The sequence below is a fragment of the Alosa pseudoharengus genome, unplaced genomic scaffold (genome assembly GCF_046254945.1).
Source record: "Alosa pseudoharengus isolate Yale_2024_CS ecotype anadromous, Long Island Sound unplaced genomic scaffold, YU_APseudo_1.1 YU_APseudo_1.1_scf_6, whole genome shotgun sequence".
Lineage (NCBI taxonomy): Eukaryota > Metazoa > Chordata > Actinopteri > Clupeiformes > Clupeidae > Alosa > Alosa pseudoharengus.
Window position 1 is genome coordinate 26,020,034 of NW_027468848.1, and position 26,155 is coordinate 26,046,188.

The window sequence follows — 26,155 nt, forward strand, 5'->3', positions numbered from 1 at the left end:
GCTATGGCACATTTCTGTACAGTAGTTAGTTGAAGCAGCATGCAATGCACTCCCCATGAGGTCAGCGTGTCAGGATTGCAATTATGGACTGTAGTACCATAAATACCATGACCCAACATCAGTATCAGCCAATATCTGCCTTGTAGACCAAGATCTGCTGATAGCAAATTTATATGACATTTATTGATGGCAGTGACTGATGTTTATCTGTTACATTGCATCAAGTCTGCAGTAGCTAAATGTTGTGTTATGCACAGACTGGGACATGCTATAAAGGCCTGAAAGACTTGAAAATGGTTAGTTATTTTTATTTATTTTTTCTTGCCACTAAAGTGTATGACTAACAACAAAAATGAAGTAAACATACAAATAAATATCAGCATTGGTATCAGTTATCAGCCAATTGTTGTTTCTTTTTATTTTAACTAAAATCAGTGCATCTCATTATATTAAAACTGATGTTCAGATCGATTTTGCTGAATGCGCCGACTAATTTTAGTAAAAAGGCAGATTTGAAAAGTTGGAGAAATCAATATGGGGATAACAAAATCTAGGCCTGTCTAAGCACCTAATATAGGTTGCATGGTTCCATTTCAATACCTCCAGGCCACTAGGTGGCACATAAGATAAAATTAGATTAGATTAGATTCAACTTGTGCAGAGTACAAGTACAAAGAAACGAAATGCAGTTTGCGTCTAGCAGAAGTGCAAAAAAGCAAAAAAGTGCAATGTGATATACAAAGTATAGACAGTTGGTGCATAGACAGTACAATATATATAGTGCAGTGTGAGCAGTAGTATACAGTTGGTTTACATAAGGTGGTTTACAGTAATATAAATGAAATGTGAATGTGTGCACTGGCAGTAATCTTTTAAGAGCAGAATAAATATGGCTATGTAGTATGAACAATGTATGAACAACATTGTAGTAGCAGTAACGTTATAAAAGAGTAGTAAGAATAATATAAATATATGCAGTGTATTAACAGAATATCTCATATTGAAAAACAGAATAAATATGGATATTCAGTATGAACCGTATAGACAGATATGCACAGTAATGTACAGCTATGTGCAGTGTGGTAACAGTACCATTGTAGTGGAGAAGCAGTAACATAGTAGAGTAGTAAGAAGTAACCATCAAACTGTGTTCATATCCTTCCTGCCTGCTCCATTTTTAGTTGCGTACAGAACCCAACCCTGTTATCTCTTGACTGTGATAAAGACACATACCCGTTTTCCCTAAAAATGAACTGTATAGGAGAGCCAAAAGTGGAGCGCCTGTGAAGCTCACGTCTACTGTATGCAAGGAGCTGGGGCCGGTTGCACAAAACACCTTAAGTTTTTTTCCCTCAAGTCCCCTTAAGGCTTAATTTCTCCTTAGTTAAGGGATTTATTTAAGGGTGTTGCACAGAATACCTTAAATTGTTTACTTGACAGGGATTTTCTGGCATGAAAATTCTATAGTTTCCACGGAGATACTTTGCTAATTCGTGCATCTTGCATTCCTGCTTTCGGTTATTTCTATGCAAAATCACTAACTTGGATAGGATGTGATTCCTGCCATTCAAACCTTCTACACGTCACCACACAACTCCATTTGGGGTTGGTGTAGCAGCCCACTGAGAATTTGATCGTTTGGCGCTGCCATGACCACATGAACTAACTCTGACCACTAGTGACCCTGCATAATCATGCCTCCCCTGGTGGGTCGGTGATTTATCATATATGGAACTAAGCGTGAACTTGGCCATGTGGTTCACCACATAACATGACATTACAGACGATAAAGATTACCATAATACCAGTCAGAATTGTACACGTGCTGAACACCTAAAACAAGTCCTTGACACTTGATGAATTGAGGACAGTCTCATGCTTATTGACCCCTGTGCCACAGTCCAGTCAGGCTCCTGCCATGCTCTGAAAAGAAGGGGAATTTGACTGTGAATTCTTTGGCCTGGACCACAGATTCTTTGGCCTGGATGAACTGCACATCCGAGTCAGTGTGGAGGCCATGGATACAGCAATGCCATTGGTGGTGGAACCAGACCTTGCACATGCTCTGGCTAAGAAAAGCTGCCCCTGTTGAACCATGCTTCTACTTCGCAACATGGAATCCTGTGCTAGTGTCCTTGTGCTAGTTATTGCAGAAAAAGACTACCTGCAAACTGTGATGCTGAGACAGAATCCCTAATGGCAGTGGCACGATGTGCCAGCATGAAAACATTAATTGCTCTGGGCAGTCACAACTGATTTAAGATGAATACTATTAAAATCCAATAGGAATTGCATCCCTTAACATGGGATTTAATGACATATAGAGTCATTTATTCATTTGGCAGACACATTTATCCAAAGCAAATTACAGCAATAGAAAAACATTCAAGCGGACCTGTCTTTGCCTAGCAATCAGAGCTTGCCTGTGCTCCATTCGTGTCAAAGGGAAATTCATTTAGTATACATTGCTTACTGCAATGTACATTTAGTTTTTTCCTCATAGTGGTAATATGTAGTACACAGAGACCGTTCATGTTAAGAAATAATAGATCCTCAGGCAAACTATTTCTATAGCCCTAGTGTCCTTGTGCTAGTTATTGCAGAAAAAGACTACCTGCAAACTGTGATGCTGAGACAGAATCCCTAATGGCAGTGGCACGACGTGCCAGCATGAAAACATGAAATGCTCTGGGCAGTCACAACTGATTTAAGATGAATACTATCTAAAATCCACTAGGAATTGCATCCCTTAACATGGGATTTAATGACATTTAGAGACATTTATTCATTTGGCAGACACGTTTATCCAAAGCAAATTACAGCAATTGAAAAACATTCAAGCGGACCTGTCTTTGCCTAACAATGAGAGCTTGCCTGTGCTCCATTCGTGTCAAAGGGAAATTAATTTAGTATACATTGCTTACTGCAATGTACATTTAGTTTTTTCCTCATAGTGGCAATATGTAGTATACAGAGACCGTTCATTTTCAGAAATAATAGATCCTCAGGAAAACTATTTCTATAGCCCTAGTGTCCTTGTGCTAGTTATTGCAGAAAAAGACTACCTGCAAACTGTGATGCTGAGACAGAATCCCTAATGGCAGTGGCACGACGGGCCAGCATGAAAACATGAAATGCTCTGGGCAGTCACAACTGATTTAACATGAATACTATCTAAAATCTATTAGGAATTGCATCCCTTAACATGGGATTTAATGACATTTAGAGACATTTATTCATTTGGCAGACACGTTTATCCAAAGCAAATTACAGCAATAGAAAAACATTCAAGCTGACCTGTCTTTGCCTAACAATGAGAGCTTGCCTGTGCTCCATTCGTGTCAAAGGGAAATTCATTTAGTATACATTGCTTACTGCAATGTACATTTAGTTTTTTCATCATAGTGGAAATATGTAGTATACAGAGACCGTTCATTTTAAGAAATAATAGATCCTCAGGAAAACTATTTCTATAGCCCTATTTGGACATTTTATGTGGAGACGTGGGGTTAAATAGGCCTAATTATTATCAGGGGTTTTAGTCCCTGTGCGAATAAGACCCTCGGTAAAAATGTATGTAGATATTCCGTCATATAGGCATTTAAAGTATAGGCTACCAATCGACAAGGAGGGTGAATGTGTGTGATTTTTTTTCAGCTGTAGCCTGTAGAATACCAGAGTCTCCCACAAGCATTCATTGTAGTTTACAGTTGTCCTTGACATATTAAGCATATGACAAATAAACTTGACACTGCACTAATGAGTAAACATTACTCAGGCCATGTTGCATGTATGAATGCGATATCAGGAATCAACGTAGCACGCACATGACGACAGGGTGGTGACAGCAGTGCGTAAATCGAGTTATCCCCCGATTTCTGGTAGAATACTGAGATTTCCTAATCCCGTGCGATTTGGCCATTTATATTACAGACCTCCTGTGGTAAAATTACTCTACCCCACGCCTCCACATAAAACCAATCCCGTCCAAATAGGGTTTATGACACTTTGTGTCTAGTTCATAAGTGAAAAGCAGAATGCAGAAATCAGGACACAAGAGAATTATACCAAACTATGTTTCTCCAAATGAATTTGGATAATGAGTGGTAAATAAGGGATGTGAAAGAAAGAAAGATGCACTGTGTATCTCATTAATTAGGCAGTGAAAGGAGAGATAACAATGAAATATATTTACATGTGTATCAACATCAAGAACATAACATTTAAACAATCTTTAGTCATAAAAGAACGTTCATATTCAAAGCCTGCTGATGGGTCCTTTGTTGCCATGGCGCCTGTGTTGATGGCAGCGTTTCCAGTAGCTCTGTGTTTACTCTTTTTTTTTTCCTGCTATTTGATTTCCCTGCGTAATTAGTGCAGAATTTAACCGCTACTTAATTAAGCTACTTGCATGATAACCTATTATTTACCTGCTTGCACCATGAACCAGGCCAGCTGACAGCTTCTTGCGAAATTTGCTTTACTAATACTGGTAAAACAGGTCAGTTAGTATATTATTATTATTGTAATAAGTTAACACGCCTGATCATGGTGTTTGGCTACCGTGTTATTTTGCTACAGTTGCCCAAGCCATCAAGAAGCTGTCAGCTGGTTCATGGCGCAAGCAGGTAGATGATTTTTTTCCTCAAGGGCAACACAACAAAGAGGGACCACTTGACTCTGGTGGCAGTGAAAATAAGACACTAAAAAAAAACTGACCTTCCTTGATGATGTCAGCAATCCTCTGCACAACGCTATCATTCAAGAGAGAAGCCTGTTCAACTTCAGCAACAGACTTCTTCACCCAGAGTGCAGCACAGAGAGACTCAAAAAGTCCTTTATCCCTCGTGCCATCAGTCTGTACAACTCCACTTATGGGGGGAAAGGTGGGAGGAGGACTGAGGAGCAAAGGCCTGAATATGCTAACAGTGCAAGGACTGGTCTGTTAAATTTATACATATACAACACTATTCTACACTTAATATTTATTCAATTAACTATCTATTTGTTATATATATATACAGTGGGGAGAATAAGTATTTGAACCCATGCTAAAGTGCTCATTGGGTTCAATGCAAATCAAACCAGCTAATAGGCTAACTGAAAAACACACCATGCCAATCTCTAGGTATGGTGAAGGGTATGTGATGATGTGGGGCTATTTTAATTCCAAAGGCCAAGGGAACTTTATCAGGATGCATAGTATCCTGGGTCCATGAAATAAGTGGCCTTTAAAAATAAAGTCAAAAAATGTTTGTATATTTTTCTTTTTAGTCAACTTTAGCATTGGTTCAAATACTTATTCTCGCCACTGTATATAGAAACTAGATGTACCGCATAGAAGTACAAAATATGACCGCCGCTCAGTCCTGTACATCCGTTCCACGAAAATAAATCACATTAATCAATTTGTCTCCATCTTCTACTCCATCCCCCAGTCTTGAAACTTTTGTGTATGCTTGTTTGGCATGTGTGTGTGTGTGTGTGTGCCGCACAGAAAGTAGCCTACTGGCGCTGCAAAGGTGAATAGATTTGTAGCACTTGCAAAAAATTTGTAGCATTGTTATAAAACCTTTAAAATCTCTAAACAATCACAAGTAGGGCAGTTCATCACAGTTCATCCATTGCAACTGAACTGATGAAAAGTCATGTACACCTGTAGGCTACATTGTATTTGGGAAAAGCAGAAGGTAGCAGCATAATGTATTTATTTATTTATTTATTTATTTATTATTAAACAAAACAATCCCTGTCAGTTCCATGCAGTTTTCAACAGCTATCAAGAAGAGAGGTCATGCCATGGATTTTTGTGAATGTTTCTTCTTCTACATAGGCAAGATTTTAGTCATCTTTAGTTCATATGATATTCAACTTTATTGTCAATGCACAAATTAAATACCAGTAGTCTAAAACGAAATGCAGTTTTACATCTAACCAATGGTGCAAATAACTGACATGTCCAAAAGGGCCTTCATGAAATGCGTCGCTAGACTGTTCATGGGCAGTTCCAGCGTTATGGATGTGACAATTGGACTCATATTGGTAAACAAAATGCCTTAGAGTGGGGGCAAAATTAGTATCAGTGAATTAATTTGCATAACTTTTAATGCAACCTCTGTCCTCTGAATACTGAGAAATCCTCAAATTTCATATAATCAATTTCATCCTAAGAATACAAGGCATTTTATCAGCGTTATGGATGTGACATGAAATGGACACACTTTTGTGAGAGATAATAGGTTTTCTACAAACTCTGTGAATTTTAAAGGAAACTGCCGAAACTATGATATATGTACCATGAAGGAAACTTGAATGAACATAAAAAGTGTGTTTTTGAAACTATGCGTCATTTTCGTAATGCATTATGTAGGAAAAACTGGCGTTATGGATGTGACGGTTTCACGTTATGGATGTGACGTGTCTGAACCAGTCCTCGACAAACTACATAAAACACATAATTGGGGGCCAAGCAGCGAAGCTGCGAAGGCACCCATTGTGTTTCTCTTTGTTCATATTATTAATATTCCGAAATGTGAAATTTGGCACACTGATTGGGGACAGTCCAATAATTAATTGAACCAAGTTTCATGCCGGCACCTCGAGTGCTCTAGCGCCACCAACAGGCCAAAGTTGGATGTGCGTTCACGCACGTAACTTTTGACCCGTATGCCCGATTGTCAAAAATGAGGTATTGTTGGAATCCTTAGACGAAGCCGAGTTCAACGCATCCTATGACGTCAATTTCCGCCATGATGGATTTTCCGCCATTTTGGAATTCATCAAAAACACTTAAAATGTATCAGGGGTCACATATTTTCTCTGATTCCCACCAAATTTGACACAGATCATCTTCAGACCAAGCCTCATTCAGCTCGTTCTTTTTCGTCTTCGGAACTATTACCGTTCTCCCGTAACAGCCAATCGAAATTTGCGGCGAAGCCGCCAAACAGGAAGTGAGCTCTTATCTCAGCAACCCTTGCAGTTATCAAAACCAAACTTGGTAGGTGGACTTATGACCCCATCAGGAGGACACTCAAGAAAGTTGGTGACCTTTGACCTCTAGGATTTAATCAAAAACACGTACAAGTTTTCGCAGGTCACAAATTTCAGCGGACCTTCACCAAAATTGGCAGAGACCATCTTCAGACCATGCGTTATCAGTGCATTGCTTTCTGGAACAATTGACAGAAGCATTCGGCTGTAACAGCCAATCGAATTTTGCGGGGAAGCCGCCAAACAGGAAGTGAGCTCATATCTCAGCAACCCTGCCATGTATCATAACCAAACTTACTACATATATTCATGACCCCATTAGGAGGACACTCCAAAAATTTGGTGACCTTTGATTGCAATTAGCAATATTGCATTTTGATGTGTAGTTGCTGATGTGTTTTATCAATCTTTTATTTTTTGATGTGAAACTGATGACATGTTCCATCCAGTTAATTCTAATGCGTGCGTGCAAGGGCAGGGCTGAGCAGGACGGGCTGGGACGGGCTGGGGTGATTAGGTGGGGGGGGCTGGCTGGCGGAGGCGGTGGCAATACTCAGCCCTGTTTCAGCCCTGTTGATCCCGGGTGTCTGGGAGTTCTATCTTGTCGACGTGGCTACTCCGGCCTATTCTGCTTGGCCCCCTCATTGCTGCTTGCAGCTATATTTAAGTAGTGAATTTTGATATGAAACAATTGAAATGGTAATCATGAAAAACTAGCGACGAAATTATTGCTTCCTCAGTGCCCACTAAGATCCACAGGAAGAATCAGGACAACAAGTCATTTAAAATATAAAAAAGAAAATAATTTTTTTCTTTTACCGTCATCAATTTTGGTCAGTGATTCCCGGGTTACTGAAACACCAGGGAACATGAAACTTGGTGGCCACTCCCCTAAATAACTAGCTCTACCTGAACCGTTGCACTCAAGATGACAAAATATTTATGGTACTGTATGTTAGTCTCAAGAGCCCGCATCAACCTAACCCATACCCACTCGTTTGTGATTTGCACACAAAGTACATGCACGCGCACACGCGCACGCACGCACACAGACAGGCAAGCACACACACACATAAACACATACAGACAGGCAAGCACACACACACACACACACACACACACACACGCACAAACATCCACCCACATGAATGCAGACACAAACACACACACACAGGCACGCATATGTATGTGGGCATGCAAACACATACGCGCGCGCACACACACACACACACACACACACACACACATAAACACAGGCACGCATACGCACATGCACACACACAGACACACACACAGACACACACACAGACACACACACACTCTTATAAACAAAAGCAAACTCACATATGCACACACTCATTTACATGAACATGAGTTGCAGGAGTAGGAGATGGAGACAAATTGACAAGTGTGATTTATTTTTGCGAAGAGAATATGCAGGACTGAGAGGCGGTAATATTGTGTACCGCTATGCTGTACATCTAGTTTATTGCTGGCCCTTTCTCATGTTACTCTGTGGGTATTAGCTACAGAGGGCCTGAGACTTCAAATGCTGTCATATCGCGTCACATTTAAAATTAAACTGTGTTAAGCAGACGTGAATGGCAGGCTGAACAGATCTGCAACAGAAGGAGGTTGCTATGTTAACTCCAGCTGCAAAGTCAGCCATCTTCACCAGCTAACACGATAATCCAGTTACTGTACAACATTAGTATGACAGTTACAGGAAGATAATCGCTCAGATTTTCGTTATTAGGCCACTTGAAAATAGGCTATGGCTAGGCTAATCACTGGAGGTATTTTAATATTATGTTTGTTTTGCTAATGGTTAGGCAAGGCCTCCCTGTGGTTTTGATCAACCTAATAATCTTTGAAATGTCAGTTGTAAACACTAAGTTGAAATGCGTTGAAACTGACATGCCACCAGAACAGACGTTTTATCGGCTTTGGAGGTATAATAAAAGTCCCCAGTCTTGTAAATTCACATTATGTAACATCCATAACGTCACATCCATAATGCACCATTAAAGGTTTTAAAAGTAAGAAAGGGGCACAATTTGGTCATCACACTTTACATTGATATAAATCAGCTTTGCACAGACACTATGGACATTGTCGCATCAACACTGTATGTGTAGCATAAACTTTTCCTATAAAACGTTATGGATGTGACATGGCCATGGAACTTGCTGACTTAAAAACAAAAGCCTTACAAATGTAAGGAGTTGTGCTCTTAAAGGCAAGCTGAGCATAGACATTGCTCTACCATTCCCTTGTCAATCTGGAATTTGTCAAATGACACAATTTGTTTGAACCTTGGGTCCATTTATCCACTTTTGAAATATGTATAATATTACCATGTAAAAAAAGTTGTTTCTGTATGGTTGCACACCATATTTATGATGTAAAAAGAGTGTCATTCTCCATCAAATTCAATCAGATAAGTTACAAACAATAAAATATAGACCTAAATGAAGATTTTAACAACAGTTCTATTTGCGTATGCACAACTTTTTTTTCCATGGTAAGGATGACCTTTGCATGGAATTGCCCTCATACACATTTTTACGAGCCAAGTTGAAGGGCTGTTGTCCGTTATTGTTCGTGCAAATATAGGCTGATTCATGTTCCCTTGCATTTTGCAACTGTGAGGTCAATGGTTAGTCTGGCTTTCACCAGATCAAGCTCAATCTTTTAAGAAATCGCCGGCATATCAGAGTCCATGGTAGGCGCCCGAAATAAATATTGTTTAATTTTGCGATTGAGATATCCACGCACTGGCGTCCCCTCTGCAACGTGTTCGCCCCCCAGTTTCAGAGCTATTCTAAATGCAAAAATGCATAGAGGGAGTTATGACAAAACCGTGACTGTTAACAAACTAGATCCTAATAGAAAGCTGTTAGCTTTCCTAAGCTATAGGTATAAGCTAGGCCTATTACACAACATAAATTGTCACTAGGCTATGCTGGTGACCAGGCTTGGAATTTCACCATTCTGGGGCAAGGCCACTTGGCCTTCAGTTGGGCATATTTGGTGGGGGGCACAAAGGCCACATGTCAGGGCACCAAGGCCAAAGTTAACTATACAGTAGTAGGCTATAAAAATGATCAAAGTTGTATTTAGCCTATTCACTGCAGTAGACCTGCATCACTGTATGAAACATGACATATTACATAGAACTGTAAATCATCTGATCATCTAATATTTGCAGATATCTAGGCTATATACAACATTTATTTTATATTTGGCCTGTTATGAAATCATGTATTGAACAATTTAAGCACAGCTCAGCTTTAAGAAACTCAAATAGCCTAGATGCATGCTTAGCATTTTGTGATCATTAAGGCTACTTTCACAAACTCTTAGTCAAGTGTCCTATGATTTACCAATATAGGCGATATTTGTAACATTTATTTTGTATTTGGCCCGTTATGAAATCATGTGGAACAATTTAAACACATTGTAAAACGTAAAGCCCAAATTTGGAGACATCCATGCATTTACTTGCAGAAATTTACTGCAAATTCAAAACTAGATTACTCTGGAACGGCTAACTGTACAGGGGACTGCTTTACACTTTTGTGTTCGGTAAGGTCTGCTGTTTATTCTGATATATGGTTTGTCATGTGTTAAAAGAAGGGTTCGTGAAGTATTCCACCGAGATGAATGGGTAGGGAGATCATGGGACGCAAAACCTTCAGTAGAATGTATGATTAAATTGAATTATATTATTTACTTTTCTCGCGAACCGTTCAACACAGCAATTATCGGCTAACATCGTTTAAAAGCTGAGAAAAAGCTCTTTCATGTGATACTTGTGATGTCTGTGTGATGAATAGGCTACTTCGCGAGTAGTTCAACTGAGAAGAATGGGTGAATTTGGACGCACTTTCTTTCTTGCGCTGTCACTTTCTCCACTGCGTAAAAGACTAAATTAATTTGCGCTGTGAATGCTAAGATTATTTTGACAGGCCACAGGCTAAATAAAAATCGCTATTAGTAGGACGCAAAGCAGAATATTGAAAGAACGGGGCACCAAGGCCACCGTGGCCTGTAAACCTCTGATTTTCAAAGGGGCCTCACGGCCAATGCAAGGGGCTACGACGGCCATGGCCGTTGTGGCCGCCGTGAAATTCCTACCCTGCTGGCACTCATGTGCTTTTGTTTCCTACCCTGCTGGCGACCCACTGGCTTACAGTATCAAGCGGACTTAAGCTGCCACCTCTTGGGGAAAAGTTAATAGTTTTATATATAGTTTTACACGCACCTGCGTGAATCACGGAAAGCGCGAATGAAGTGGCCACTTCTAAATGGGACCCACTGTACAGTAGCTGAAGGTCTGTGGCTAAAGCAGCCATAATGAAAGTGTTGTTTGGATACTTCACACACACACATGCTTTTTAACCTTCTAACACTAAACACCTTAGAGCACCTTACCATACCTTACTATGCACAGAGAATCACAGGCTCAGTCCCTGCCTCAGTCATTGCAAGCGCCTCTGATTTATTAATCACCACTATGTGGACACTGTTTTTAGAATTGATTTAGATTAAGTGTTAGTTAGTATAATTTGTATTTTTATAATTTGTATTTTAGTATATTTTTATATATTGTATTAAGTGTTAGTATAATTAGTATTTTAGTATATTTAGCATATTCTTTATCTTCTACTGTCCTTACTGCTTAGTTGTGTTTTTATATTATATACTTTAATTACTCTTTCTGCTGTTAAAGAATGTGTTTGTGTTGTATGTATGCTGCTGAGACCTTGAATTTCCCCTGGGGATCAATAAAGTATCTATCTATCTATCAAAATTGACCGATTTCCACATTCCCTGTACCATAAATATGGCATTTTTCATCAGATTGCCTCAAGACCTTCTGAAATTCATTGTGACTAATTTCTTTGAATTTTGAGTGATTTATTCAACTTGGTCAAGCTTTTTTTGTTTACGGTCAAAAATGACCGCCATAGTAAATGAATGTGAAATAGTCTAATTTTCATCAAGGAGATGAAAGACATCTCCATACACGCACTCCTACAACTTTCCTGTGCTTGTGCCCATTCTACACATGAATCATACTTTTCACAAGAAAGCTTAGAGTAAATTATGGGAGCCCAGTGTTTTCTTGAACTAGTATAAGTATAGTAAGTATATATACTCTTTTGATCCCGTGAGGGAAATTTGGTCTCTGCATTTATCCCAATCCGTGAATTAGTGAAACACACTCAGCACACAGTGAGGTGAAGGTGAAGCACACACTAATCCCGGCGCAGTGAGCTGCGTGCAACAACAGCGGCGCTCGGGGAGCAGTGAGGGGTTAGGTGCCTTGCTCAAGGGTACTTCAGCCGTGCCTACTGGTCGGGGTTCAAACCGGCAACCCTCCGGTTACAAGTCCGAAGCGCTAACCAGTAGGCCACGGCTGCCCCAACTAATGTACTTCTCCCCCAATGCCAAACAAATCAATCTTGTGTAAATTATAGGAACCCATGTGAGCAAATATATTGCCTATACTTGTAAGTAAACTGGCAAATGTATTGTCTGCATTTGTTAGAAACAGAGTTATATATGTAATACTTTACTTTTTAATTATGCTGGCATATGTCTGTTTCTTTTCACACTTGCAACTGTCTGTACACTTTATGTGTACAAAAGGTCCAGGACTTCTACCTTGCTTAGTTCAGGATTTGTCATTGACGGGATAAATGTATTGTTCCAGTTGTTATCCAGTGTCTTTTGCTTCGATTTAGAGTAGCGCCTACGTCATTGCCAATAGACAAATGTGAGAACGCACATTGTTTATTTAAGTGATAAGTTCGCATATGGCTGTTCATGACTTTACTGAGATATAAGTAACCTACAACAGAATTACAGTTTGTGAAGTTGTGCGTTAATGAACGAAGTAAGTACAAACCTGTCAGTTATCAAGCATTTGTATTTTGAAAGTTTGATGTTTCTACAACTGAGGGAACGAATGTTAGCATATTCACGCTTGCTTGGTTGCTAGCCTGCTAAGTCTACCAACAAACTTTTATCTTTGGTTTGCACGGTACATTTGATATCCAGTATGTTCGTCAGTATATCGTTGAGTATTGATATTATGACTATGGTTTATGTATAACTTTTGGGAAATTAGCGTATTTGCTCTCCACCCCAGAGGACACATACCCTTTTTTCTGTGCGTGCAATAACCCAGTCTTGCACCAGAAATCCTATAACTCCCTTTTAGCTCTAGGCTAGATATAGGCTAATGATTCGTTCCATTTGTCCTTTCGTCAGCTCGTTCAAACCCCAAGTACCCGGAGTTTGAATTTCCAAGATGTCTGCATCCACTTCCAGTGAATTATGCTATGATAAGCTAATGGTGTCACACTTCCTGTGTGTGTGCGTATGTATCTGTCTTGCCTTCCACACCCCACTCCCCCCCACCGTTTTCTCAGTCACTGACCTGTGCCATTGGGTGTGGACCTAACGTAGGTGGGCAGCATCTTGACGGTGGCATTGCCGTGCGTGTCACGGGACAGACCACGTTCCATCGCCTCGGCCATGCGCCTCTTGACCTCCAGCAGCTGGTCGTGGCTCAGCCGCAGTTTGTCGAGTATGCGCTGCCGCTCGGCGTGCTGATTGGCCAGACGGTATGCCACCGCCGTTACCATGGCGGCGCCCTTACCGCTGCCATCCTCAGAGCGCAGGAAGCGTACGTCACAGTCAGGTACCAGCCTCCGCACCATTTTATGGAGTCGCCGGGCAAACCTGAGAGAAGATGAAAACAAGGACACAAGAGCAGGGGTTGGATGGAGCCAGAAAGGGAGTGGGAGTAAGAAAAGCAACTGAGAGGGTGAAAATAGGAGGGAGAACGGAAGAATGACGTAAAAGAAAAACCTTGAGACAACCTGAGTGAATGAGTAATTTCAGTTTGAAGCAACAAAACAAAGAAATTTGCCACTTTTTCAGGCATTTAGGTTTTGTAAGCTGTTTTGGCTCCATCTTCAAATTCATTTTGGAGGCCAAAAAGACACTAATTAGCATGCTAACAAGTTTTTATCATAGCCAAGTATGCTGCTGGTGTTTGCCAGGCAGTTTGCATGCAGGTCAGCTGCCTAGTTTTTGACCAAAACTTTACAGACTGTTGGTTGGGGCTTGGAAATGCACCCATTTTCCCTCTCATTTCCTTGTTTCTGTGAGTGAGTGCGACGGGATCAAGCACTCTTCCAGAGTGCTAGCCTGTGGGAACTCACTGAGGGTGGTTCTTGTAGACAGAGCCATCCACGCCAACGGTGGTGCGGAGCCTCTCGGCAGCCTTGTTGTCCCGGATCTGGCGCAGGACTGCGGCCAGAGTGGCGGCGCAGAGCTGGGAGGCGCGCGTGGACACGATCTGACACACGCGCTGTGTGGCCACGCAGTCCTCCGTCGATGGGGTCAGACCCAGGCCCTGCAGGATCTGCTCCGCATTCAGCAAACCCTGATTATTCCTGCAGTCAGAGGGGAACGAAGACGTGACACAGACATTAAAAACAGAAGTAGTCTGCAGAACAGACAGAAGCACAAAGATAAGGGTGAAATAATCTATTCATGTATTTTATTCATTTGAAATAAATACATAAATAGATAGATAAATAAATAAATAATCTAGGCAATAGAAAACACACTTGGCAAAACTGGCGATTAACATTTGTGTGCAACTGTAATTTGTGAAAACTTTCAAGAACAAATAATAGAGGGAAGTCTCAGCAAGCTTTGCAACATCTTTGCAACAGGAAGCATAGTACAGAGCCAGCCATACACTTCAACATACTTTCGGGGGAAAACCCATGAGGGATTCTGCTCTAAATGTGGGAACTTAGACCTTGCCATTTCCACCAAACCACTAAAATGAGGACAGAACAGCAGCAACCGTAGATTGTACTGACTTCTCGTTCTCGATGGCGGAGATGAAGCTTGTCTGGAAGTGTCCTGTTGTCAGCAGCTCTGGTGTGGTCTTGCCCTGGAACAGGAGCTCCTCCTTGGCCATCTTCACCAGGATGAGGCGCACCAGCTCGCCCATGTACAGCCCGCTAATCATCTTCTCAAACCTTCCAGGGACAAATCAAGACAAAAGGCTGCAGCTAAAAACACTGAAACTTCATGATAACCAACATCCTTCACTGGCTAAAGTCTTTTGGTTTACATATTCTAAATAATGACAAATGATTTTACTGTTAAGTACAGTACTACTGTTACTGATAATGGATTTGGCTTAGTATTTCCAGTGGGTTAAAACACTTTATATTTACTATTTGTGAAACCCTCAAAGACAAGGCAAGAGAAAACAAACCATTTTGTGGAATGATGCATCATATGGAATTTGCAACGGTGTGACTCAAAAACAGTCTCTGGTGGCCTATAAGTGACATCACACTCTGTCTGCCACTCGTTGCTTGTCGCTGGTTAAGCTTTGCATGTGTGGCATTCTGAGACATTCTTTAATTCGGGACCATTATCGCTCGTTTCAATTTAGGACCTTGCAGTTGGAATTGTCGTTTGCTTATTCAAAGTCTAAAGACAGTCCAAAGTAGCCTGGGCTATTCATATAGGCCTAAGTGACATCACACTGCCTGCCACTCGTTGCTTGTTGCTGGTTATGCTTTGCATGTGTTTCGCCGCTAGCCACTCCCCCTCCCACACTGTAGCTAGCGGCGAAAGCCAATGTGCTTCTTTTACTGATATATTTAACGATATCTTTTGCATTTGTTATTCAAACAACGTCAAATTTGGCACTGCACTTACTCATGCCCGTAGCAAGACACCTGCCAAATTTGAAATCCGTCTGACAAACGGTCAGCGAGATATGAGACACACAGACATCCGGACACACAGACATCCGGACACACAGACATCCGGACACACAGTCACACAGATGCGTCCTGCTTTATAGATAGATAGATGTGTACTGCCTTTCCAGGCAGTAACCAGGGCAGTGAGCCTCTTTAGATGACTGAACATGCTCTGAGCTGTCGCTTACAGCTGCTTGCCAGGGTTGAGCGAGCCTGCATCGATTTCGACGTCGAAAGGGGTGCGCAGGTCATCTAGCGCCCCATCGTCGCCGAAGGCGCCCCACTCCATGTTGACGCACATGCGACCCTCATCGCCCTCCACCGTCTCCAGGTTGCGCATCTCCTCCATGTAGCATGCGTTGGTGCCTGTGCCTGTAGGCGACAAATCAGCCACCTCACTCACTTTATCTCTTTTTTTGTCTTGTTTGGACAGTAAATCAAATAAATACCTTTTATTGTTTGGAGTGGGAAAATAAATCATCAGGTGTGTCATGCTTTTGTCCCAAGGAGTGGGGCTAAACAGTGGCCCACTTGTGAGCATGACTCACCCACAATAAGGCCTATTTCGCAGTGGTGGTCGTCATAGCCACAGGTCATCATCGTGCCAACGGTGTCATTAATCACAGCCACAATGTCAATGTCAAAGTCCTAAAGGACAAAGGGGGGGGAAAGGGCAGCTGTAGTAAGTCAGTGTCTGGAGAAGGTATTTATTAGCTGAATAAAAGACTGAGTGAAATGAGTGAAATAGTGTAGCATTTCAAAGTTTCATCTCACCCCTCTCTTCTTAATGGCTGCTCTTAACATGCTGACAACATCTTTGCCTTCAACACCGCTAGCCTTAAACCCCTTGGTCCATGACACCAGGATACTCTGCAATGAAAACACAAACAAGCAATGAAGGGGGGAAAAAAGGGGGAAAAAAAGTCAGCAACGAATTAAAATAAAAAAAGGACAGTGTTGATTGCTACTGACATATAATTAGCAAGTGAGAGAACCCATTGCATAACTTATTAACAAATTTGTTCTGCAGGTTCGTCTGGAAAGGATCCCACTGATGCCCGTTTCTGAATCATCAAAAACCCGGGATCCAATCACAATCGCTTATCCAGCATGGGGCAGGCTTAATATGATTACAGATAGAGCTGTACATTCAACACAAACAATGGCTATGCTGATGGTGACAGGGTTAAACAGATATGGACATGTTTTTTTTATTTGGGATTGAGTAAACAACTGCATTTTAAAACCTTCTGAAACTATTTGGTAAGAGTTTAGGCCTAATGCACTTCATCAAGTTGTCAGTAAACACAAATCTTTCACCATCTAAATATTTTGGCTCAATACAAAAACAAAGCTAATGGATATCTAAATAATGGCACAACTGCATTTGTCCTTTCTAGGTTTCAGGGCTACATCCTTGTAAATAAGGGACTTCGGCAATGCTGTTAATATTTTTAATTAATGCTGTGCCTGTTAATGTATTTTTAGGTTAGGTCATATGCAGGGCAACACATTATCTCCAGGATTGTTTTAATGACTAAGGTGAGGGAACTGGAGAAGGAGTTTAGGAGGAAGGCCAAGCTGACTATAAGAACAAGGTGGAGCAGAAGTTGATTTCTGGGAATTCGAGGGAAGCATGGGAAGGCTTGAATATCATGATGGGCAGAACACCCAAGCCTGCAGGGGCTGCCGGCCCAGACCCAACTCTGGCAGAGAAATTGAACATCTTCTTCACCCGTTTCAATGGGGTCAGCACAACACCCACCTGGGCCCCCCAACCCCCAGCTCCAACCTCTAGCCCCTCCTTATCGATGAGACGCTGGTGACCTCCACACTGAGTCAACCCACACAAGGCCTCTGGCCCTGACAAGCTTAGAGGCAGGGTGCTAAAAGAATACTCAGCTAAGTGGCGTTCTCACCAGGCTGTTCCAACACCTCCTGGACTCTGGCTGTACACCTGACCAGTGGAGGGAATCCAACATCATTCCCTATCCCCAAAAAGGCACCTGCTAAGGACCTAAAGGACTACAGACCAGTGGCCCCGACATCTGTGCTGTGCAAATGTATGGAGAGGGTGGTCTGCAACCTCCCATCAGGCATGGTGTCAGACAAGCTGGACCCATTCCAGTTTGCTTATAGAGCAAGACATGGTGTGGAGGATGCAAGCCTCACACTTTTAGACACTGTCACCAAGAACCTGGACTCAGCACATCCACACACCAGGATTTTATTCATGGACTTTTCTTCAGCTTTTAACACGGTGAGCATTGATCAACTTTTACATCACCTCTCTGATCTTCAGGTTCACCCAACACTGACCCTGTGGACTAAGAGTTTTCTGTTGGACAGATCACAATTTAATGGGGTTAAATAAGCAAAGCTTATTTTAAACACTGGACTCCCCCAAGGTTGTGTTTTATCCCTAATCCTCTTCTCTGTGTACACCAACAACATCACGTGTAACAGTGAAGGTATGGCACTTTTTAAATATGCTGATGACATTGCTTTAGTTGCACACATGTCCAACATTGAAGCCCTAACTCGCTACCAGCAGGTAGTAAATAATCTGTCCCAAACTTTTGTTGAGCTCTCCTTGGAGCATCGCAAAAACGAAAGAACTATGCTGTGGGGGCAGAGACAAGGCATCGCCTCTGTTTCAGTCACTTAGTATCCAGGGTCAGCCAGTGGAACAAGTGCAAGTATTCAGGTAAATGGGCACAGAAATAGACACTTCCCTGTCCTTCTCACAACACACAGACACAACATACAAAAAAAGCACTTAAACTTTTCAGGTCAGCAAGGATGTGTTAAACTTGGCTTACCGCTCCCTCATTGAATCAGTTCTCACTTTCAATATCTCTTCCTGGTACAACCAACTCACCATCAAACACAATACAATACGGTCACGTATGCTGCCAAAATAACTGCCCCCCCCCCCCCATCTCAGCTGTACAGCTGCTGTACAGCTGCTCTGTGATGTGGAATGCCAACCTGATCACAGAGGACCCCTCTCACCCCCTCCATCTCTCCTTCCAGCTACTACCATCAGGCAGGCGTTTTAATGTACCACTGGCCCATAAAAACATCTACAAGAAATCCTTCATCCCCTCTGCAAAAGCCATACTGAACAGCACAAAATGAACACCACAGTCAGTTGATACTTCAACACCCCATGTCCTGTTTGTATATGTCTGTATTAGGGCTGTCAAAATAACTGATTAATTTAAATTAATTAATTTGAGAGAAAATAACTGATTAAAAAAAATAACGCAGATTAATCGATTCCGTATGACCTTTGACCCCGAGCCGTTCTAGTTAGTAACCATTACTGTAAAATGAAGGAGAGAGAAGAAAATGTGCTGCCTAGATCATTGATTGGAACATTTACTTTTAAAAAACGGCCTGATGGTGAAAGTGTTGATTAAAATAAAGTCCTCTGCAATGTCTGCAGCAAGGAATTTGCATATCACCAGAGTTTGTCAACTCTAAAGTCACACATCAATGGAAAGAAATAGTTTTGACATTGAGGGGAGTGTTCATTTATTTTCATTGTGTCCCCTAGGTTATAGCTGTGGCCTGAAAGGCCTTGTATGTGAAAAAAACTTCTTCCCGAAGCACTGAATTTATTTCCTCAGCATATTAGGTCATATCATAGATTATTATGGCCATTATTTGAACAGTGAAAATAATAATAGAGTTTTTGAACTTTAATGTCACTAATGCTGATTATACAATGATTCATTTGAATTTAAATATTTTAAATACTTTCTCAGCAAAAATTATATATGTGATTAATTTAGATTAATTAATCACAGAGTATGTAATTAATTAGATTATTTTTTTTAATCGATTGACAGCCCTAGTTTGTATATGAATGTTTCTTTGTGACTGGAACCTTGTCAAAGACAATTTTCTGTAACCTTGTGTAACAGACAATAAAGTATTATCTTATCTTATCTTATCTAGTCCCTAATTCTCATAATTATCCACTTCTTATTATGACACCCATTTACATTCATCTGTGCTTCAATTAGGCTCCACAAAGTCATCAGCGTTAAATGAAAATTCATGAACTCTGGATGTTTTAATTGTGCTACTCTACTCAACCTGGGGAGGTCAAGCAGATTTTTAGAAAAATAATAATAGTAAGAAAGTATTGTGAACAATACAATGGCTGGCAGTGTTGTTGACAGCAGTAAATATCAGAGACATTTTCACCATGTGCTATTGAAAGTCATGTTAAAGGGCAACTCATTGCTTAAAATACTTCACAGGGACTAAAACCTTTCTTTCATTAATGCAATATCTAAATTAAAACACATGATCGGTGAAGTTCGCAGAGATTTCCAATTTCCTTGAATTTGACTTTAATTTAATTGATTAAATCATGCAGCCCCAGTCCTTCACCCTGTTACTGCTGCTCACCTCATCCAGTTTGGTCTGCTGACAGGGGAAAGAGAATGTAAAGCCCAGTGGAAGCTTCTTGTCTTTGATCCCCAGCTTCTCTAGGAATATGGCCAGACACTCAACGATGTGGTCAAAAAGCTGCAATTTATTTAGCATTATTATTTAAACATATACAAAAGACAATTTCCAACAACAAAAAAATAGAAACTGATTGATAATAATATTAATAATAATTTAAAAAGGTAATTTCCTGAATGGAGTTCATGCTGAGTCATTGAATAATTTGAACGATTTAGATCCATGCGGTTTCAAATAGGTTAATAAAAAGGTAACTCTACACATTACTTGAGGCAAACTATGGTAACAGCTAAATAAATTATGGCAGCCAAGGATTCATGCTATACTGCACGTATTAATTCCATAATGCCATTCTTTCAGCTGTTCCCAAAGCACTTTAACCTGGTGGTTTGGTCAAGCCCATGAGCCAGAGACTAAAAAAGTCAACATTGTGCTCTTTTTTTTTGCAGCCAGCGGCAAGTTGTTACAGGAAGTGGCTACCTGTGATTTATAATGAACTCCAATGGAGAGAGTTTCTGTTCTCGAACATTAAGGTAGACTCCTATTCATCCCCGAGATTACAGTTCATTTCTTCTAGTCTCTGTGACAAGTGAAGCACTCAATTGCCTTTTCAGGACTCAAAATGGCTAGTAGGGTGATTACGCCATTCACACGTCTTGCCATTCAAGTGAATTCATGATGTCCCTCTTTAGGCCAAATGATGTGGCTCAGGCAGAAACTCATAGGGTGGGATGTGAAATGAAAAGCCAAGTGTGCGTGTGTGCGTGCGTGCATCCCCTTTACCTCTGAGCCGCTACCCCTCATCAGGTCCTCAGGAATGGCGTAGATCTGATTCTCCATCTCAACTTCCTGCTTCTTGCTGTTGGAAGACACCCTCACCAGCAGAACACGGAAGTTGGTCCCGCCCAGGTCAAGTGCCAAGAAGTCTCCTTGCTCTGGAGGAAATAAGGGAGTCGGGGAAAACAATAGCCGACTGATCAATCCACACCATTGTGTCCATGTGGATGTGATTCAAGTTTGCTATGAATATTACATATTCTTGACACATTAGATTCTTTCTCTGTCCATTTCATTGTTCATGTAAGCTTAAATGATGTTAACAATGATAAACAATAATAAACACTTCACAAACAATAAAACACTTCAGATATTGTAAACAAATATTCAACCTTACACTAATTGTGAAAAACTACATTTGTTTCAGATGTCCACTCAAACACTATAGCCTTTGAAGTATGCATACCTAAGAATTGTCATGGTTAAGTTGCTAAGAAGCATTTTTATCCTTCAACGGCTTTTCCTATATACAGCCTGGTGAATCTCTGTAAAGACCCAAATGCTGCTTTTGGACGTTCCACCCTCCACATTGTAGAATACTGAGTGTGAAAATAAATCCTTGTGGAAGAACCATGATCCTTTTGAGATCCAATATCATATCTGATATTTCTGCCTGCCTTGACAATCCACACTGGTGTTTCTGAGTAAGCCACATCCACCACTTCTGTGAACAGGGCTATGCCATTAAAACCACATGACAAAAAAAATGATTTATAACAACTTCTAAAGTTGATGATCACAGCAGCAAGAATATGCCAAGTTTGATTGGGAGGGGGGGGGGGGGGGGTAAGTGCAAAACAGTTTTCTGATATGATGTGTGAGTCTGCCCACAGGGATACAATCAGTCTTTTATGCTGATTTTACTTGGGATCTAATTAAATTCTTCACATTTCTTTCACATTTCTTTCCCTTCCTCGTGTTGGTCTGATAAGGTTTGCATTAGCAATAAAGTAAGTAAAGCAAGTAAGTAAACATTTAATTATATAGCAAATTTTCTAGCCCAAAAGGCCTCTCAAAGCACTTAGACTACACAAAGACATAGACAAAAGACATCATGAACTACCAAGTGAAGTCCATGGATGATATGGGACTGTCCTAGCATAAGCAATACAGAGCATGATTTTGTTCCAAGGTGTACTAGTGTTGCTACTAAGGAGTGAATTAATATTTCATGCTGATGTTCAAGAGAAACCATCAAGAAACTATAAAAATCCCTGGACAAAGTATAGGCTATATTGATCAAATACTAACAAATGGAAGATAAATAAGTTTTCACACATTTTCACTTCTAGGCTAACCCAGGGGTGTAATTTGTTAAATAAACAAATAAACAACTGACATGATAGTGCACCATTACATTTAGCACATGAAGCACCTGGAAAGCCTTTTCAACAGAGTACAGACTCAGAGCATGGGCTATCTGGTGACTGTGCTGTTGCAGACCAGTGTCAATGCCATCTTATTCGAACCTAGGTTATGCAAACAGCAGAGTATAGGCTACTGCGTCACAGTGCAGACCAACAGGCAGTACTATCTGAATGACTGGACTGTAACGTGCCAATAATGACTCCAGTCAACAGGCTGTGTAAACAAAGGCTTGGCTTGGACTTTCCATTTCCTTCAGAGGGCTGCTTTGGCCTCTAGTGTTGCTACTGACATCTGTCTAGCACCATTTCTGTTACCCACTTTGGCCATTAGTCTGCAACAATTTCCCCACTCTTGACTCCCTCACCCAGCAGGCCTATCTAACTACTTCACTCAACATGGCAAGTGCTTGTCCTTAATGACAAAATAACATGCTGTGGCTGATGGCAAAAGACCAGAGAGAGAAGGCTCTCATTACGACAGTTGGTCGAGTTAAGGACACAAGGGGCACGGCTCAGAGACACAGGGCCAGCATAGAGACATCCATTGAGGGAGCTTTATTTCCATTTTGAACACTATTTGCAGCTACCTGATGCCAATTGAAATGAGCATGATTTTGTGTGGAGGAGCCTGCAAAATCACAATAGTTAGGAAAATAGAAGAAAACTAATGACATAAATTTCAAGCAAAATTGTCCAAACAAGGAGCCAAGTCTCATTAATCAACACAATCAAATGAGCTGAATGACTGTTAATTCGCTTTGGCTTGTATGTTAAGAAGAACACTTATCTGAAATAAATCATAAGATATTACCTATATATATATATATTCAGAACAGGACTGACATCTCACATCTCAGATATTCAACAGACAAACCTTTGAGTAGATAAATACATTGCCTAATTTGAACATTTTAAATAATTGAAAATTAAACGTTATATATTTAAATCAACTAATGCAGTTATTGGTTAGCAAATGAAATGCTCTCACAATAAATTAACTCAAAATACATAGTGGACAAATTCAAACTAACTCCCACGTCTGGTTTAGATCATTCTATGTTTAGACTGACAACAGTGCATATCAGTTTCACATCAAATCATATGGTCTGAATATCTACCAGTTTTTTTCCCCTCCAATGAGTTGCTAAACATAAGAAAAATTTTAGTTGACTCATTAAAGATCATTAAAGTTTAACAGTGCCCAGGGGAGAGGAAGAGAACAGGGAAGTCTCATGGGCCTGATCGCAATAATACAGTATAAAATTGGAGGATAATCCTCACCGGTTCCATCAGGGGTGGAGCGCACAAATGTGGGCAGCATCTTCACAGCAGCTGTGGGGCTCGTGTCCCGACCCAGGCCGCGGTCCATCTCACGGCGGAACCGCAATGATACGTCCATCAGATTCTCCTCAGACAGACGGAGGTGGTACAGATACTTGTCAACCTGAAGAAAAAGACAGTGAAATGTTAATAATAATAATAATAATGATAATAATAACAACAACTTAGATTTATAGAGTGCCTTTCAAGATACCCAAGGTCGCTTAGCAAGAAAACAAAAAAGAAGGGGTATGGAAGGGGGGTTAGAAGTCAAAGGCCTCTGTGAATACTCAGAATCAGTTTTCTATTGATAATCACTGTGCCATGTATGGTGTGTGTACAAAGAAAAAAATTGGTGTTTGCAGAGCGATATCTTTTCCATTACTTAACTCAATTAATCACAGGCCACACAGATATGTCTGTTGATAAACAATACTTGCTGCTGTTTTGGAAACAGATAGTCTAACAGATGCATCACTTGAAGACAGACTTTGGAGATGAAAAGTAAATGTAGCTACAAACAATAATAATTTTGAATTTTAACACAGCATACATAGGCCTAGACCGAATTATTAATTATTTAGGCCTATATGACCTGCAATTAACTGACGGGCCCTGAAAAGACTTCTCTCCAACCAGGCCTGTATATGTTTTCACACTTCCCCTTAATTGACTCCACAGGGGAGCAAAATGTCACAGTCCCCATGAGGGTGTTGTGAAACTCACAAGGTAGCCACCCGGCTGTCAGTATTACATGTCACTAGGAAGGCTTGGGAGGCTTGGACTGGGCTCACATCTTCAAATGATATACTGCTCTGGGCCAGACATATAAATACTCTCTTGCATAGTGACACGGTCAGCAGCATGAAAGAAGAAATTTGATCAGCCGTGGCTACTGACAATATAACCTATACCACACAGCATACCACTACTGTACATCACACAAAGGACACTGCAGAAGGACTTTCTGTGCCAACATACATACCTGCGTAGAAAAAAATTGTAACAAAGAATCACATTTAAGTGTGCACTTATTGTATTGTCTCACAATAGCAACAAAACCATAAAGCAAAACCAGTGACAGAGAGTCACCTTGGCGTTTAACCCCTAAGAGCCACCGAATCAACTAAGCAAATTATCAGAGTGATGACAAAGAGAGGGCAAAATGATTTGACCACAGATCTGCGTCACAATCCCGCCTTGTACATGGTGTTCATTAATACAAATAAAGATAATGAATGTGCAACCTATCACAGTACATCATACAGTAGTCTGTAGCTCATTTGTCATCAAAGATAAAGCCAGAATCATGCAACTAGGACTATTGTTGTTATCAAAAGCACTGCAAACTACAGGAGCTGCAATGGAAGTCCACAAGTTGAATTAAACTAGTGGGAATAACAAGTGCTACCCACTCTAACATACAAAAAGGACTAACAGAGGGCCAGAAGACCTCATTTTGCAGAAAATGGAGAGCACTATGTAAAGACAGATGAGCTTCAAGAGCTCTGCAGGCTGCACTGACCTCTGGCGTATGCTACAGCAGTGGCCACAGAAGACATGACACTTGGGCCTATTGTTGGAAGGCAAATGACATCTGTAAGAATGAACAGACCTCTACGGGTCACCCAGTTCAGCCCTGAATTAGTCAAAGTGTTGGCTCATTATTTCACCCAACAACCTTTTTATCTTGAGCGTCTGACTCCTTTCATTCAACTAGCCGAGTAATTTCATCGTGGAGGATCAGACGCGGCACTGGAACAAGTTGGAAGGCACTGAACACCACTCGTGATGTTCGCTTATGGTAGAACAAGGCTCATGTTACAGCTTGCAAGAGCCCGTGCAATCAGGTCGTAGTGTAATGGCACAGCAATATAATATGCTATGGTTTATCCACCAAAACTAATTTAGCTATCTACACATACTCCAAATGTAAGATGTAAACGACTACGATTTCATCGAGTTTATTTCAAACTCATGGAGACCTATACGGTAGTAGCTATTTCTATTTCCCTGTTTAGCGAGACACCTGGAGAGCAAGCCATTACATTTTTGATGCCAAAAACGCGGAACTATTCCTCTCCTCTGACGTAACATTAGCTCACAGACTAGACAGAAACATAATGTGACATGGTTAGTAAACATAAGTTAGTTCATAATTTAAGGATGAAACAGCGAAATTAGTAAGAGAAATAGTGGGCATCATAATTACAGTCAAGTTAGATGAGTTTCAGGGACTGTGATGAGAACAAATTATAGCCACTGACATAACTTACATGGCCAAAGTTAGGCTACTGATGTGAAACACGACAGCCAAGTTCCCAGTTAAGGGATGCA

General features: G+C 40.9%; 1 protein-coding gene across 1 annotated transcript in view; it reads right to left on the bottom strand.

The window, feature by feature from the left end:
* hk2 (hexokinase 2) overlaps positions 1-26,155 on the bottom strand; it is a 36,485-nt gene that overhangs the window by 9,731 nt on the left and 599 nt on the right. Inside the window, exons 2-10 of the mRNA XM_076270923.1 lie at positions 23,780-23,942; positions 21,078-21,229; positions 20,235-20,354; positions 16,584-16,679; positions 16,358-16,457; positions 15,998-16,181; positions 14,907-15,068; positions 14,235-14,468; positions 13,445-13,749 (exon numbers count right to left, since the gene is read on the bottom strand). Of these exons, the coding sequence (XP_076127038.1) occupies positions 13,445-13,749; positions 14,235-14,468; positions 14,907-15,068; positions 15,998-16,181; positions 16,358-16,457; positions 16,584-16,679; positions 20,235-20,354; positions 21,078-21,229; positions 23,780-23,942 (1,516 nt within the window). The remainder of the gene's footprint in view (positions 1-13,444; positions 13,750-14,234; positions 14,469-14,906; positions 15,069-15,997; positions 16,182-16,357; positions 16,458-16,583; positions 16,680-20,234; positions 20,355-21,077; positions 21,230-23,779; positions 23,943-26,155) is intronic.